The sequence below is a fragment of the Macaca nemestrina genome, chromosome 17 (genome assembly GCF_043159975.1).
Source record: "Macaca nemestrina isolate mMacNem1 chromosome 17, mMacNem.hap1, whole genome shotgun sequence".
Lineage (NCBI taxonomy): Eukaryota > Metazoa > Chordata > Mammalia > Primates > Cercopithecidae > Macaca > Macaca nemestrina.
In genome coordinates, this window is record NC_092141.1 from 36,746,066 (window position 1) to 36,760,531 (window position 14,466).

A 14,466-nucleotide genomic window follows, 5' to 3' on the forward strand; every position below is an offset into this window, starting at 1 on the left:
AACTTTTGCCATACTTCTTATCATTTCTACCATCTGACCGTTTTGTTCAGACCATCTGAACATAGTTTGGCCATGGCATGCAGACTGAGAGGTGCAATTCAAGCTAAACATCCCCTTAGGGGACCAATCAATAATGATTCCATAGGAATCACTGCACAGCACCTCTGCCTGTTTTGCAATGCAATCTTCCTAAACAAGTACGTTCATTTTTTCTGGCCAGGTTTAATTTTGTTTACAAACAGGTTTTTGAGGGCAGTATGCCTCAATTATAAGAGCAGATTTATTATGGTAAATACTGAGATCAGAAAGCATGTGTAACTGTGTCATAGAGTGATTACATCCAGGCATTATTGCAGCCAAGATTGATAAATATGCCCAATAAGTATAATTGTTCTCTGTGTCTGCCCTTGTTGAAGGAATACTCACACAATGGCGATCACCACTATTATAGCTACCCATTAAATTACTTATTGTGACTGGTTGTCCCGCTTTCCTCAGGTTTTCTTCCACCATCTGTGACAGCTTCTTGATCTGTCCCCAGTTGGGTGGCTGTGTTTGACAGGTGTTGCTCGTGACAGTTGGGGTCCTCCTCAGCATCAGTCTCAACATGGCTGCAACCAGGGGGTCCTCGGGATCCTCCCGGAATCTCTTCCTCAGCATCTGGCTTATGATAAGGTTTCGGGTGTCTTGATGGTATCCAAATCAGCTGTTGATTTTGGCTTGGAGAAACACAAGCATAACCTCTACCCCAAGTTATTTTACCTATTTCCCAACTGTTTGTTATTGGATCTCTCCACTTAACCAGTTGTTCTGCTTCTGTCTTTGCAGCTGGTTTCTGTAGATGCTGTTCAGCTGCTGATAACATCTGACCTTTGGGCAGGCTCAAAAAATTTAAAGTTAATAATGCTAGATTCAGTTGTATATGGGCTATCCTGTGATCCCTATTTCTCCCTCTTTTTTGTTTTTGTCATCAGTTGTTTATCTGTATGAAATTGTAACTAAGCATTTTTAATTAACTGCGTGGAATGAACCATGTATGAAGAATCAGAAATGACATTAATAGGCATATTAAAAGCAGTCAATACCTCAGTTACAGCTACAAGCTCTGCTTTTTGAGCTGAAGTATAGGGCATCTGGGAAACTTTACCTTTTGATCCAGAATAAGAAGCTTTACCATTACTAGACCCATCTGTAAAACAATGAAAACGCTTAGCAGGCTGCAGGTTGTTTACCACAAGAATTGTAAATGCAAAACATTCACAGTCTTGCTCAGCTAACGGGATAGTAAAGAAACAGTCTTTTAAATCTATGACTATTAAAGGCCAAGTTTTTGGGATTATAGCAGGAGAAGGCAATCCTGGCTGTAATGCTCCCATAGGTTGTATAATTGAGTTGATGACTCTTAAGTCAGTTAACATTCTCCATTTACCTGATTTTTTCTTAATTACAAAACCTGGAGAATTCCAAGGGGAAAATGTTGGAGCTGTGTGCCCATTTTCTAATTGTTCAGTAACTAATTTCTCTAAAGCCTCCAGTTTCTCTTTACTTAGCGGCCATTGTTCTATCCAAATTGGCTTATCTGTTAACCATTTTAAAGGTATAGGTTCTAGAGGCTTAACAATGGCTGCCATAAAAAATGATATCCTAATCTTTGGCAGGAACTTTGTCTTTCCACTTGAAGCGGTTTTTTCAAACCCTGCAAATTTTTTTCTAGTCCCATACCAGGGACATACCCCATTTCATGCATTGTATGTTGACTTTGAGGGCTATATAATTGTTCTGATATTAGAATTTGTGCTCCCCGTTGTTGTAATAAGTCTCTCCCCCATAAATTTATAGGTACAGATGTTTTAATTGGTCAAACAGTCCCAGGGTGTCCATCGAGCCCTTCACAATGCAAAATATAACTGCTCTGATATACTTCAGGGGCTTTAGCAACTCCAACTATGTTAAATTGAGCGGGTTGAATTGACCACACGGAGGACCAGTGCTGTAGAGAAATGATTGCAGTGTCCGCTCCTGTATCTACCAAACCTTTAAATTTCTTTCCCTGAATAGTTATTTCAAAGGTAGGACGTTTATCAGTAATTTGATTTACCCAATAAGCTGCTTTGCCTTGTTTATTTGTGCTTCCAAATCCTCCTGTTAGTTTAATTTCATTTTTCCCCATTTCCACATATGGCACAATCAGGAGCTGTGCTATATGATCTCCTGGCTCTGCTTTCCAGGGAACAGAAGTAGATATAACAATTTGAATTTCCCCATTAATATCTGAATCAATGACTCCTGTATGTATTTGTACCTCTTTTAAATTTAAACTAGACCTGCCTAGAAGTAATCCTATCGTCCCTGCTGGCAGGGGTCCACAGACTCCTGCTGGGACCTTTTGTGAGGGTTCCCCAGCAGAAGACTCACAGCTTTTGTGCAGCATAAATCTACCGCGGCACTACCGGCTGTGGCGGGCACAGATTTGGTACAGGGAAGAGCGAATGGCCTGAGCTGGAAATGCCCTGGTTTGGAATGGGGCCTGGGATGGGCCCCTTATGGCATTTCCCGAAAGTGGGTTCCCATCTTTATCAAACTTAGAGTGACACTGATTAGCCCAATGTTTTCCTTTTTTACATTTTGGACATACTTCGGGCTCAGCAGTTTTCTTTTTTCCCCTATCTGGTGGCCTGACTCACTGATTTTTTTCTACTTTTTTTTTTTTTAGTATGACCATGCTTCTCACGGTTAAAACAAGCTGCAGGAAATGGAGTTCCTTTATTCACTCTCAGTCCTGCCATTGCCTGTGCTAGCAGAGTAGCCTTATGCAGATTATCTCTGATACCATCACAGGCCTTGATATAATCAACTAAATGTGCTTTCCCAAATTTAAAAGGAAAAGGCTCAAATGTAGCTATACTATTTCCCTGTTGATCTGGGGGGTATATTCTAACAGGGAACTGCCAAGCCTCTAAATCACCCTCTCGGCTAGCTTGCTGAATTCCTGCCTGAATAGAACTAAGAGGAGTCTCTTGAGGCGCTGCTCGAACAGTCACGGGGCAACTACTTTTCACCCAGTGTCCTCCGGAAAAGAAAGATCTGGAGGGTCTTTTTCTTCAAAATAATAATGAGGGGGTGCAGAAGGATAGGGGTGCAGAAGGATAGGGGTGCAGAAGGATAGGGGTGCAGAAGGATAGGGATGAACCTCTCCCTCCTTTGCTGCTTTAGCTTTAGCTGGCAAACAAACCTGCTCTGTAACCTCTTCTGTTACTTCGTTACACTCTCCTTCCTCCTCATCAGTGTGAAAAAGTTCCAAGGTGGAATGAACCAGAGCCCACACTTGTCCCATTGTTACCCTAATGCTTCCGAGCTCCCCTTCTTACTCACCACAGGGATTGCTTTAGGAGTACTCAGGTGTCCTCCAGCTTAGTTCCATGTTCTCAGTTCCATGTTCTCCAACTGCCGCTCCAGCAACCCTTCAACCTGGATTCGAGCCCCCACAATGGACGCCACTTGCTGAGACCAGCTTGGTCGGAAAGACCCTAACCCAGTGGTGCTAGAGGAATTAAAGACACACACAGAGAAATATAGAGGTGTGAAATGGGAAATCAGGGGTCTCACAGCCTTTAGAGCTGAGAGCCTCGAACAGAGATTTACCCACATTTATTAACAGCAAACCAGTCATTAGCATTGTTTTTATAGATATTAGATTAACTAAAAGTATCCCTTATGGGAAATGAAGGGATCGGCGGAAATAAAGGGATGGGTTGGGCTAGTTATCTGCAGCAGGAGCATGTCCTTAAGGCACAGATCGCTCATGCTATTGTTTGTAGTTTAAGAATGCCTTTAAGTGGTTTTCTGCCTTGGGTGGGCCAGGTGTTCCTTGCCCTCATTCTGGTAAACCCACAACCTTCCAGCATGGGTGTCATAGCCATGATGAACATGTCACAGTGCTGCAGAGATTTTGTTTATGGCCAGTTTTGGAGCCAGTTTATGGCCAGCTTTTGGGGTCCTGTTCCCAATATTTCTGTTTCTTCAGGTCTATACTCAAATGTCACCTCCACAGAGAGGTCTTCCCTGATCACCCTAGCTACCCCTGTGACTATGTCTATCCTGCTTTTTTTCATTATAGCACTTCTCACTAACATTGTATTGGTTCATTTATTTGTCTATATTCAATCTTTCCCACTAAAACATAAGCTCTGAGAGAGTGAGGAATCTACCTGCATCCTCAGAGCCCAGAACGATGCTTAGCGCGCAGTGGGTCTTAATGAAGAGTTGTTGAATGAATGAATGATTTGCTTTATATTAAAGTTTTAAGTTCCTAGGACTTTGACTTACATTAGTTCTGCTTTTTCAAGATCCAGGAAAGAGGAAATGTTTGCTTTCACTGGAACTAATTCATGTCATTGCTTGGATTACTGAAAGGTTAAGAAGAAAAAAAAATGTGGTAAAATGAATACTCTGATGTACTCTATCTATTTGATACAAAGAGCTTTTGTTTATTTCTAAGTGCAACTTGGCTGAGGCAGAATAACCAAGTTTTATCACAGGGTTCCTGTGGGACAGACCCTTAGTTGAGAGAAAGTAGTATATTGGAAACATGGCCCAATCATAGATACTGTGTGGTGAGTTTAAAGAGTTCTTATCTTGTCTCAGATAAAGTGTAAATAACTTAGTGGTTAAAAACACAGGAGGTAGAATTCAGCCATGGTTTAAATCTGGCTCTGTCACCCATGAGCTATTGTGAACTTAATTTTTATTATTTTTAGTTTCTAACACTTTTATTTTGATAACCTTATGTACAAATTTAAAATAAACTAAGAGATTTGGATGAAATGAAAGTTTACTGGAAAGGAGGAGTATAATAGAAGTCATAAAAAGCAGGTTGCAGAACAGTAGACACAGTATAATCTCATTATGGTAAAAGAAAAAAATACATGTATATGCACATGCATAAAGAAAGATCTGGGGCCAGGCATGGTGGCTCACGCCCATAATCCCAGCGCTTTGGGAGGCCGAGGCAGGTGGATCACGTGAGGGTCAGGAGTTCTAGACTAGCCTGGGCAACATGGCAAAACCCCATCTCTACCAAAAAAAAAAAAAAATTAGCCAGGTGTGGTGGCGTGCACCTGTGGTACTGCTCAGGAGGCTGTGGTGGGAGGATCACACACAGAAAAGATCTGGTAACTAAAAATGATCTCTGGGTAATGGAAATGTAAAGATAGGAGGTTTTTGGTTTTGACTTTTGTTAGTTTGTATTTTTAAATTTTGTATATTGTACATATACTGCTTCTATTATAATAAAAGGTTGTTCTTAAGTGCATGAAATAGAAATAAAATAAATGCGGGGTATATTATTAAAAGTTCCATTGTAAGCAGCTGCTTATTAATATCCTTAAAGTATAATATCACCCACATGATGGTTTTTGTTTGTCAGGTGCTACTATGTCGGCATTGATCCTAACAGCTTGCATTATTTGGTGCATCTGCTCAATCAAGTCTAATAGACACAAGGATGGCTTTCATCGGCTCAGGCAGCATCATGATGAGTATGAAGATGAAATTCGCATGATGTCTACCGGCTCCAAGAAGTCCCTCCTAAGCCATGAGTTCCAAGATGAAACAGACACTGAAGAGGAAACATTATATTCTAGCAAACATTGAGAAACACATTTTGCATATCTCCCAGCATAAGTACCAAGCAAAATTACAGTTCCTCTTGGGAGAACACTGCATTAAGAAGAGAGACCCTCTTGCTTCTTCAAAGAGCTTTGGGAAGTTAAATTGCTAAATTTGTATTCTCTGTGAATTTCACTGGCAGTTTCGAACTTCCCTTCCTTAAAGTATTCTTAACCTTTAAAAAAAAAATCTGATTTCTATTTATGCAGCAGAGATGGGACAGCCACTTTGTTTTTCTTTTTAATTTAAGATGAGCTATTTGGAGCTTATGTAATAATGGCATAAAACCAACTAGAGGATGTTGTATTTTGCACATCAGATGTTTACTAGTGGCTTTAGTATTTTTCTTTGTTTTAAATGGCCAAAAGAATCCAGAAACATTAAGGCAGGGAAAGCAGTCAGAATCAACATAAAGCTTTAAAAACTCAAGGTTTTTTCAACCTACTGAGGAGTACTTTTCTCTAGTTGTTAAATAGCTGGAGTTTCTCTTATTCAGGTTTAATGGAGGTTGAATTGATTTTTAAACACATATAACAGTAGGAAATGAATAAATGGGCTTCTGCATTTGGCTTTCTACCTGTTCCAAGGCTAGATCGGAACTGGTAGACTATGCTGTAAGCAGGATTTCACTACCTCTCTTGTAAGGTTTAGCAAACTTCTAAATAGCCCATTTTAAGGGAGGACTTACTTTGTTGTGAAAGATCTAAATGCCCACTTGAATGAAGCTGAGAGAGAGATCCAGCAAAAGCTAAAACTCATGTTGCCTATCTTTGAACTTGGTAAAAACCCACAGGTGCTGCTGCTTATATCTGTGAAGCACTAGCTTATTCTAGGAATGCCTGATTCTTTAATATTGCCTAAATCAGAATCTTTTTCTATGTTGCACACATGGTTTTCAGATGACCCAACCATCTGCAAGATCTGAATTCTACTGAAAATATCTAGAAATGTGGAAGAGACCTACTTGCACATTCTTAACCTGTATTTGAACACAAAATATCTATACTTCATGCTCCAGCCCAAGCCTATACCCTGTAATAGCATACTATTATTGAAATCACTTGGCCGGTCTTGTTCACATAGGCCTCTGGGAGTAATTTGGTTCTTTGTCCTAATGTTTCATTTGACAGTCTCTTTTTGATCAACCAATTTTGCTAAAAGTTCAGTCGAAAGTTTTTAAGTATAGCTCCCTCCCTTGAAAAAAATGTAAACTATGACTGCTGAGTGATAAAACACTGTGGTGTGAAAGTGTCATCTTCACTGCCAATCAGGCAAAGACCTGAAAGATTTGCATTTTATTGTGTCTGTCTTATGCAACGGAAATGATGCTTTTTGTAAGTATGCATCTTACCAATGATCTAACGGTTTAATACCTTTGAATGTTTTAATGACCAAGTTGCTGCTGAACTTATACTAAATCAGGGGATCAAAAAACTTGCTCTCATCTTCTCAAATTGTATTCTATATCCATTAATGTATCAGTTATCCCAAAGCCTTCAGGTGGAGTGGTTTACCACCTACCTAGGTCATTCAACCAGGTTTGGTGAGGAATGCATTCAAAGTGGCTTTATAAAAGAAGATTTTGTTTAGCAAGAATAATGAGGTCATGTCATTTGTTAGTAAGTATCTGTGATAAATCTGTGGTTCAAGGTGAAGCTATTGTGGTATTCTGGTATTAGCAACTGTAAATTCTGCCACCTCATACATGGAACAGAGCTTGTGGGATGCTAATAGTTAATGAAGTATACATGATTTAATTTCTTCTAATAATCTATATGTTTTCTTTAAGGATGGTGGTATGTTGCTCTTTTTCAGCTTTATTTTTAAGAGTACAGTCAGGAAACCAACAAGGGGCCTAAGAGTGGCTGGCCCTGCTTGGGACATTACGGCAAATGAAACAAAGTTAATGTGACAGACTTTGCTTTGTTATCATTGGTCTTCACTAGAGGATACCTTTTTACATTTACTTCTCTCTTGGATCAAATATGTCTTTAACTGTACATCTCAGTGGCTGGAGGCCATGCCTTTTAAGCATGTGTAAAATTTTAAAGAAATGAACATACAAATAGTTATTTTAGTAATACTTCCTGAAAGAAAAACCAAATTCTGCTATAAATCTTGACCGTCAATGAACTTTTAAATAACGCATTTAGCTGGAAAACAATACTTTCCCAGCTTGTGTTACCTAGAAGCGTGAATGTATAGGATCCCTGACTACTAAGACTATATTCTCAGCCCTTCCCTGTCTTTTATTTGCGGATCTAATCTAATATTAGAACATATTAACTGCTTAAGGCATTGAAGCCATATGGGATGGGGATACATTTCTTCAGTGTTTCTCCGAGAGACTTTCCATTTCCTTGGAGTTACGGAGGCAAGTATCATAGTATTAAGAAATTTGCCTAAATCTGAGTTGTGCCTTTCTTTACTCACAAGGCATGGGTTTTGTCCTGGTGATCAGTTTGCAAGACTTCTTCCTTCCCAGCTCTTTAATAAAAGCAAAGTGATTGAGTAGGTAATGTTCGAAGTGTCTACCTGTGTACATGTACTTGTATCGATTATGTAGTTCAGTAAGATGTGCCCAAGTCATTTCAGAAGGAAAGATCCTTTGGTTTTGATGCACTTTGCTGAACAGTTGGGTAGTGAGTGGGATCCTATCCAGGTGAGGAATGCTTGCAATGCTTATTGAAAGGATTTGCTTTGGGACTTTGTCATCTTCCAGAAAGGAAACATATTGTATATTTGGCCCAGTGTGATTGATTGCTTAATCTTTGGTAATTTTTACTTGAATGGGATTTGCTGAATTCATGACTATTGAATTTAAATCTAATTATGAGTTGACAAATAAATAAAAGGTAGTGTTTATGTCTGAGCTTATTGTGTTTGAGCTAACACCAGGTTACTCGGTAACCATGACCTGCTCCTCCATTTCCATTTATTCTCAACATTAAATAGTTTTATCTTGTTGTTGCCAGAAATGCACTTGTGCCAGGTGTTGACCCTGCTGTATGAAAAGCTTATTGGCAATCAACTCTGTAATAGTGTGGAATTGTTTTAACAGTGACAACCCAGCATTTCCATATAATTTTGCTTTATTGTTATTACTATAAATTCCACTATGATTGATGTTCAGTGGTTTTCTATAGCAACTTTTTTGATAACTCTTGGGTTTCTGATTTGTTTTAACTAGTTATTTTGGGGGGATGATTGGGGTCTTTGATTAATGTCAACTGAACTTGGATTTCTAGTTCATGAAGAAATCTCTCCCAATACCCATTTATCCTATTTTTAGCAATAATTCGTTAATAATTCCACTTGATTTTCAGAATATTGTCCTGGTTGATTTTGATTTGACAGAGTACATTATGAAATTTGAAAGTAGATTACCATTTTGAGGCAGTTGGATATAAATTATGTAAATATGTATGATTGTGATTTTTATAAATGGCATAACATGAGTGTACTAATTACCTTCTATGCTGGCCATGCTACAGATTTTCTGGAGGTATGACATAATGGTATTTTTTAATGCTCAGATTAAAAATCAGCTTTTCACCTCTCCAATTTTTCCAAGTGATACTCCCAGTTCTAGAGCAATCTACAGCTGTTTATATAAGGTGCCCAACACCCGTTCATCTCAAGTGCTTCAGTCTTTGGTTTATTTCATGCACTGTGCCTTCAAAATGAAATTTTTAAAAGGGACTTTAAATGAAGTTGAATAGTAGTTTTTAAAAGTCAATGTGTAATTTATGTGAAATCTAACTGTAATGAGGTCCTTTCTGTTTTTTATATGTAAACAGATCTACTAATCCTGTATAAAAGTTATTTTATGATGTTTGTCTTTCTTTGTGTTTTGTCTCATAATCTTTTTTCAGATGCAATAGGCCAGAAAAAGTTACAGGTCCAGTTTGAAAGTTATTTAGTTTTGCTGCCTATACTAGTGGAAAAATAGTACCAGGATCAGAATACAGGGTATCACCTATGGAATGTTTCTGTATTTATGAATCAACTCAAAAGAAAGCTTTGTTTCTGAAATCACATTACATAGTGGCCACAGTTTTCTGTTTGTAGCTCAGCTAGATTGTTATATATGTTCAATCATATCACAATAACACAAAACTGGTCATTGAAAGGTTTTTATGTACCCATTTTAAACTTGTTCATTAAAAATTTCGTCCTTTTTCCAGGTGAGGCCCAGTTAGAATAATGTGTCCTGGCACTTATAGGCGCAGCAAGGATGAATTCAATATCCCCTTTTCACTTAGCAACAATGTGTTACTTCTACCCTAATAGGAATTGGGAAAGCAAAGATATATAAGAAACAGACTCTGCTGACAAAGAACTCATAGTCCAGACCAGAGAAATAGAAATGGAAATAAGTTATATTTCAACAGTGATTGGTTCATCTAAAAGTCTCTGCTGTAAAGGAAATAAAGCATAGAGGTTTGAGCACGGACTTTGGAGTTGGACCAATCTGTGATTGATTCTTGGCTCTGCTACTTGCTTCCGATGTGAGCTTGTACAACTTTCTTGACATTCTCTGAGCCTCAGTTTCTCTACTGGTTAAAGAATAATGCTTGATAGGATTGCAGTGGAAAATTAAATGAAATAATGTTAGAAAAGTTCCCAATATAATATTTGACTCGGAATTGAATGCCCGTGGTAACCAGCATAATTTTCCTTTATGTGATGTCTTCTTATGCCTTTGAAAGAAAGTTACTTTATCAAATGTATAAACAAAGATCTGTTTATAGGTGATCTTTTTAATGTAGAAGAAATTCTGAGACACAAATACAAAAAAAAAAAAAAAAAAAGAAACTTTTATTATGTGGTTCAATAGATTGTCTAAAGCATGGCAGTAAAGTTTTAATTATGCCAAAATGCTTCATATTTGTTTTTAAATGAAATTAAGTTGTATTTATGCTTCTTTAGTGAAAACAGCCTTACTTAACTGCTACAGGAAGTGTGAATATTGATAACGGTTCTTTTTCTCTCAATGTTTGAAATATTTTCCTGAATTTTCTTAGTTTTCTCATACTTGAATTAAGAACCCTTTTGGTTTGTTTCATAAACAGTAATCTAGTTATGTTCAGCTTTTCAGATTTCTAATAGCTGATTGTTCTCAGCAAAGTAAACATGATGGTCAACACTAATACTACTCAATTCTGAATAAGTGCCATTGTGTGGGTCTTCATGTCTTAGTCTTAGTTATAGTTAGAATACCAACTGATTCTATGCTGTTTGTTGCAAACCTCAGATAAATACACCATTTGTTATTACACACAACTTAAAAGCAATAAAATCAGTAGACAAAGTGCAATTTTACCTTTATATATATATACACACACACACACACACAAAAATATATATACAAATATATATACAAAAGTATATTTATAAATATATATAATGGGAGACTTTAACACCCCACTGTCAACATTAGACAGATCAACGAGACAGAAAGTTAACAAGGATATCCAGGAATTGAACTGAACTCTGCACCAAGCGGACCTAATAGCCATCTACAGAACTCTCCACCCCAAATCAACAGAATATACATTCTTCTCAGCACCACATCGCACTTATTCCAAAACTGACCACATAGTTGGAAGTAAAGCACTCCTCAGCAAATGTAAAACAAATATATATACACAAAAAAATATATATATATATATTTTTGAGACAGAGTCTCACTGTCTCCCAGGCTGGAGTGCAGTGGTGTGATCTCAGCTCACTGCAACCTCTGGCTCCCGGTTTCAAGCGATTCTCCTGCCTTAGCCTCCCAAGTGCTGGAATTACAGGCAGGCGCCATCATGCCCAGCTAATTTTTGTATTTTTAGTAGAGACACAGTTTTGCCATGTTGGCCAGGCTGGTCTGGAGCTCCTGACCTCAAGTGATCCTCCCACCTTGGCCTCCCAAAGTGCTGGGATTACAGGCATGAGCCACCACGCCCGGCCCCAATTTTAACTTTAATATCACAATTTTCACCTACATTAGTAGAATATTAAAAGCAAACATACTATTTCTTCGGCATTTTGGTTGAGGTTAAATAATCCTCTTCCCTAATTACTGTGTAAACAAATGTAGACAAGGTAAGCAAGAATGAGACAGGATGGCCTACATGGAGTAGTAAGGTGTTGAAGTTTAGAGGCCAGCCTGAAAGACTGAGGAAAAAAGGCTGAGAATTACTTGATAAGACTGAAGGTACGATCATTAGAAGTGGGAGTATATTGAGATGGATATCTCAAATTCAGCAATATGAGGAGGCAGAGATAAAGTCAAAACTGTAGTTGGAAAATCAGCAAGTGGAGAAACTTAAGACGGAACACGGAGGAAACAGAGTGCAGATTAAATAGAAATTGCTATGATAACATGGATTATATTCTGTGATAACCACTGAGGTTGAGCCAAAGTGAAGGAGTAATGGTGAAAGTCTAGATTGCTAATTTCGAGTATTTGAGGTTATTCCAGTATTTATGATGATTATTATTATTTATTATGTACATATGGTTCCTAGCAGAGTTTTTCAAGACTAAACAGGCTTTTGATCTAGAGTCAAAAACATTGATCCTGTTGAGAGGGAATGAAACAGAAAGGGACTGGGCAAGTTACAGTAATGACTCAACTGCAGGACTGCTAGATTTAAAAAAATAATAATTTTAGATTTACAGAGAAGTTGCAGAGGTCATACAGAGTTGACTCCTGGGTTTTGATTTGGAAGATGTGAGTGTTGGGAGGACAAAAGAGGAAGGATTATACTCAGTTTTCTATTTAGCAGAATGTGAATGGAACACATTGGAAAGAGGGCCTGGGCATAGGAAATAGGATGTCTAGAACCTAGGCAGCCATGCACAGCTTGGGTACTCCAGGTGTCAAGATATGTGGCACTGCTTCTAGATGACCAAGTTCAATTGGAATCTCTAGTGGAGGTCGGGCGAGGTGGCTCACACCTGTAATCCCAGCACTTTGGGAGGCCAAGGCGGGCGGATCACAAGGTCAGGAGATCGAGACCATACTGGCTAACATGGTGAAACCCCCGTCTCTACTAAAAATACAAAAAAATTAGCCAGGCATGGTGGCAGACGCCTGTAGTCCCAGCTACTCGGGAGGCTGAGGCAGGAGAATGGCATGAACCTGGGAGGCGGAGTTTGCCGAGATGGTGCCACTGCACTCCAGCCTGGACGATAGAGCAAGACCCCATCTCAAAAAAAAAAAAAAAGAAAAAAGAAATCTCTAGTGGAAGGTGTGTCCCTCCGAGAGTTGGAGCAGACTTCACAATTTTTCACAAGTAAGAGAAGAGCAGAAAAAGTTTTATATGGATGTCAGATGTTTATATTATTGAACACTGTAAAATAGAATTATTGTTTTCAAATAAAAGATAAACCTGAGACTATCACAGGATCTATAAAATAATAGCAGAACTTCTGGAAATGAAAGTACAGAAACTAAAATGGAATTGGCGTGGCCGATTGCGCACAGAGAAGTAATTAACTAGAAGACAGATCTGTAGAAATTCTTACGTAGCATGGAGACCAAAAGGTAGAAAATACAAAGGAGAGGGTTAAAATGTGGATTTGACATACAACTAATACCACATGTTTGATACCCACAGTTTTAGAGGAAAAAAAAGAAAGAACAGAGCATAGGAAACTAAGAGACAGTGACTGAAAACTTTCCCCAAATCGATAAAGATAGCAACCCATAGATTAAAGAAACTCAATCCAAGCAAGAAAAAGTAACATCCACACTTAGATCAGTGAAATTGCAGATCAACAAAGACAAAGACAAAAGAGATTAGCAATTAGACTCACTCTCAACAATAGAAACCAAAGTACATTGAAATTATACTTTTAAAATGCTGGGGGAAACATTATATAACTTCCAACATAGAATTCTGTATTGAACATACCTTTCAAGAATGAAAGCAAACTTCCAGGTCGCTGAAAACCTTAGTGGCAGCCTAGCTACCTTGTCTCCCAATATTTCATTAGTGCAAGCACACGAAGGAAAAAGTATACAGAAATCACGCTCCCAGCATAATTTGAAGTCAGAGAATTTTGAAACTTCAAACCGAGTAAGACGAGGAAAATCAGCAGATCGCAACATGGATTCTCACAGGCCCACCCCAGTAGCATCCCACAGGCTCTGTGGAGCGAAGGCAGATGAAGATAAACTGCAGGGAAGTCAGGAGAGGGATGCCAGAAAAAGAAAGTAATGTTCTTGGCCTAAAACTACTGCCAGAAAGACTAGGTCCACCTAACTCTCAATCTAAAAAACATGTCCAAGCAGATCTGAGCAGAAACCAGAGGGAAGGGGCTTCAGAGTGAGCACAATGTAAAGGGGGCAGGTGTGACTTAATGAGGCAGTCTTTGAAACACACAGCTTCAAAAGAAAAGAAAAAAAGAGCTAGTGAAGGGAAAAAATGAAAAAAGGAGAAGCACTTTTGACAATTAGGTGATGAAAAGAAAAGAAGCAAAAGACAATTAGGTGATGAAAAGAAGAAAAGGAGGAAAATTTAGAGTCCTGCTAGTCAAATGAGAACTGCAAAATCAGAGCACTTACAACTCCTCCCTGAACATGCCAACAAAAATACCAACTAAAGTATTTGATACCTTAGCTTTGTTCTATTATCAGAACAGATCTCAGCCATGAAACATGAAAATATAAATAGCATATATGAATGAATATTGATAAGAAATGAATTTGTCATTATTAGCAGATGATATGATTATACATGTGGAAAATACAAAATAATCTACAGATAAATTAGAAATAATAAAATTTAGTTCCACTTTCAG

General features: G+C 38.2%; 1 protein-coding gene across 2 annotated transcripts in view; it reads left to right on the top strand.

The window, feature by feature from the left end:
* Window positions 1-9,508, top strand: part of LOC105476838 (carboxypeptidase D) — an 89,510-nt gene extending 80,002 nt beyond the window's left edge. For both annotated transcript variants that reach the window (XM_011733099.2, XM_071082620.1), the window contains exon 21: window positions 5,426-9,508. In XM_011733099.2, coding sequence (XP_011731401.2) covers window positions 5,426-5,652 — 227 coding nt within the window. In that variant the 3' untranslated portion in view covers window positions 5,653-9,508. The remainder of the gene's footprint in view (window positions 1-5,425) is intronic.
* Window positions 9,509-14,466: the final 4,958 nt, after the last annotated feature.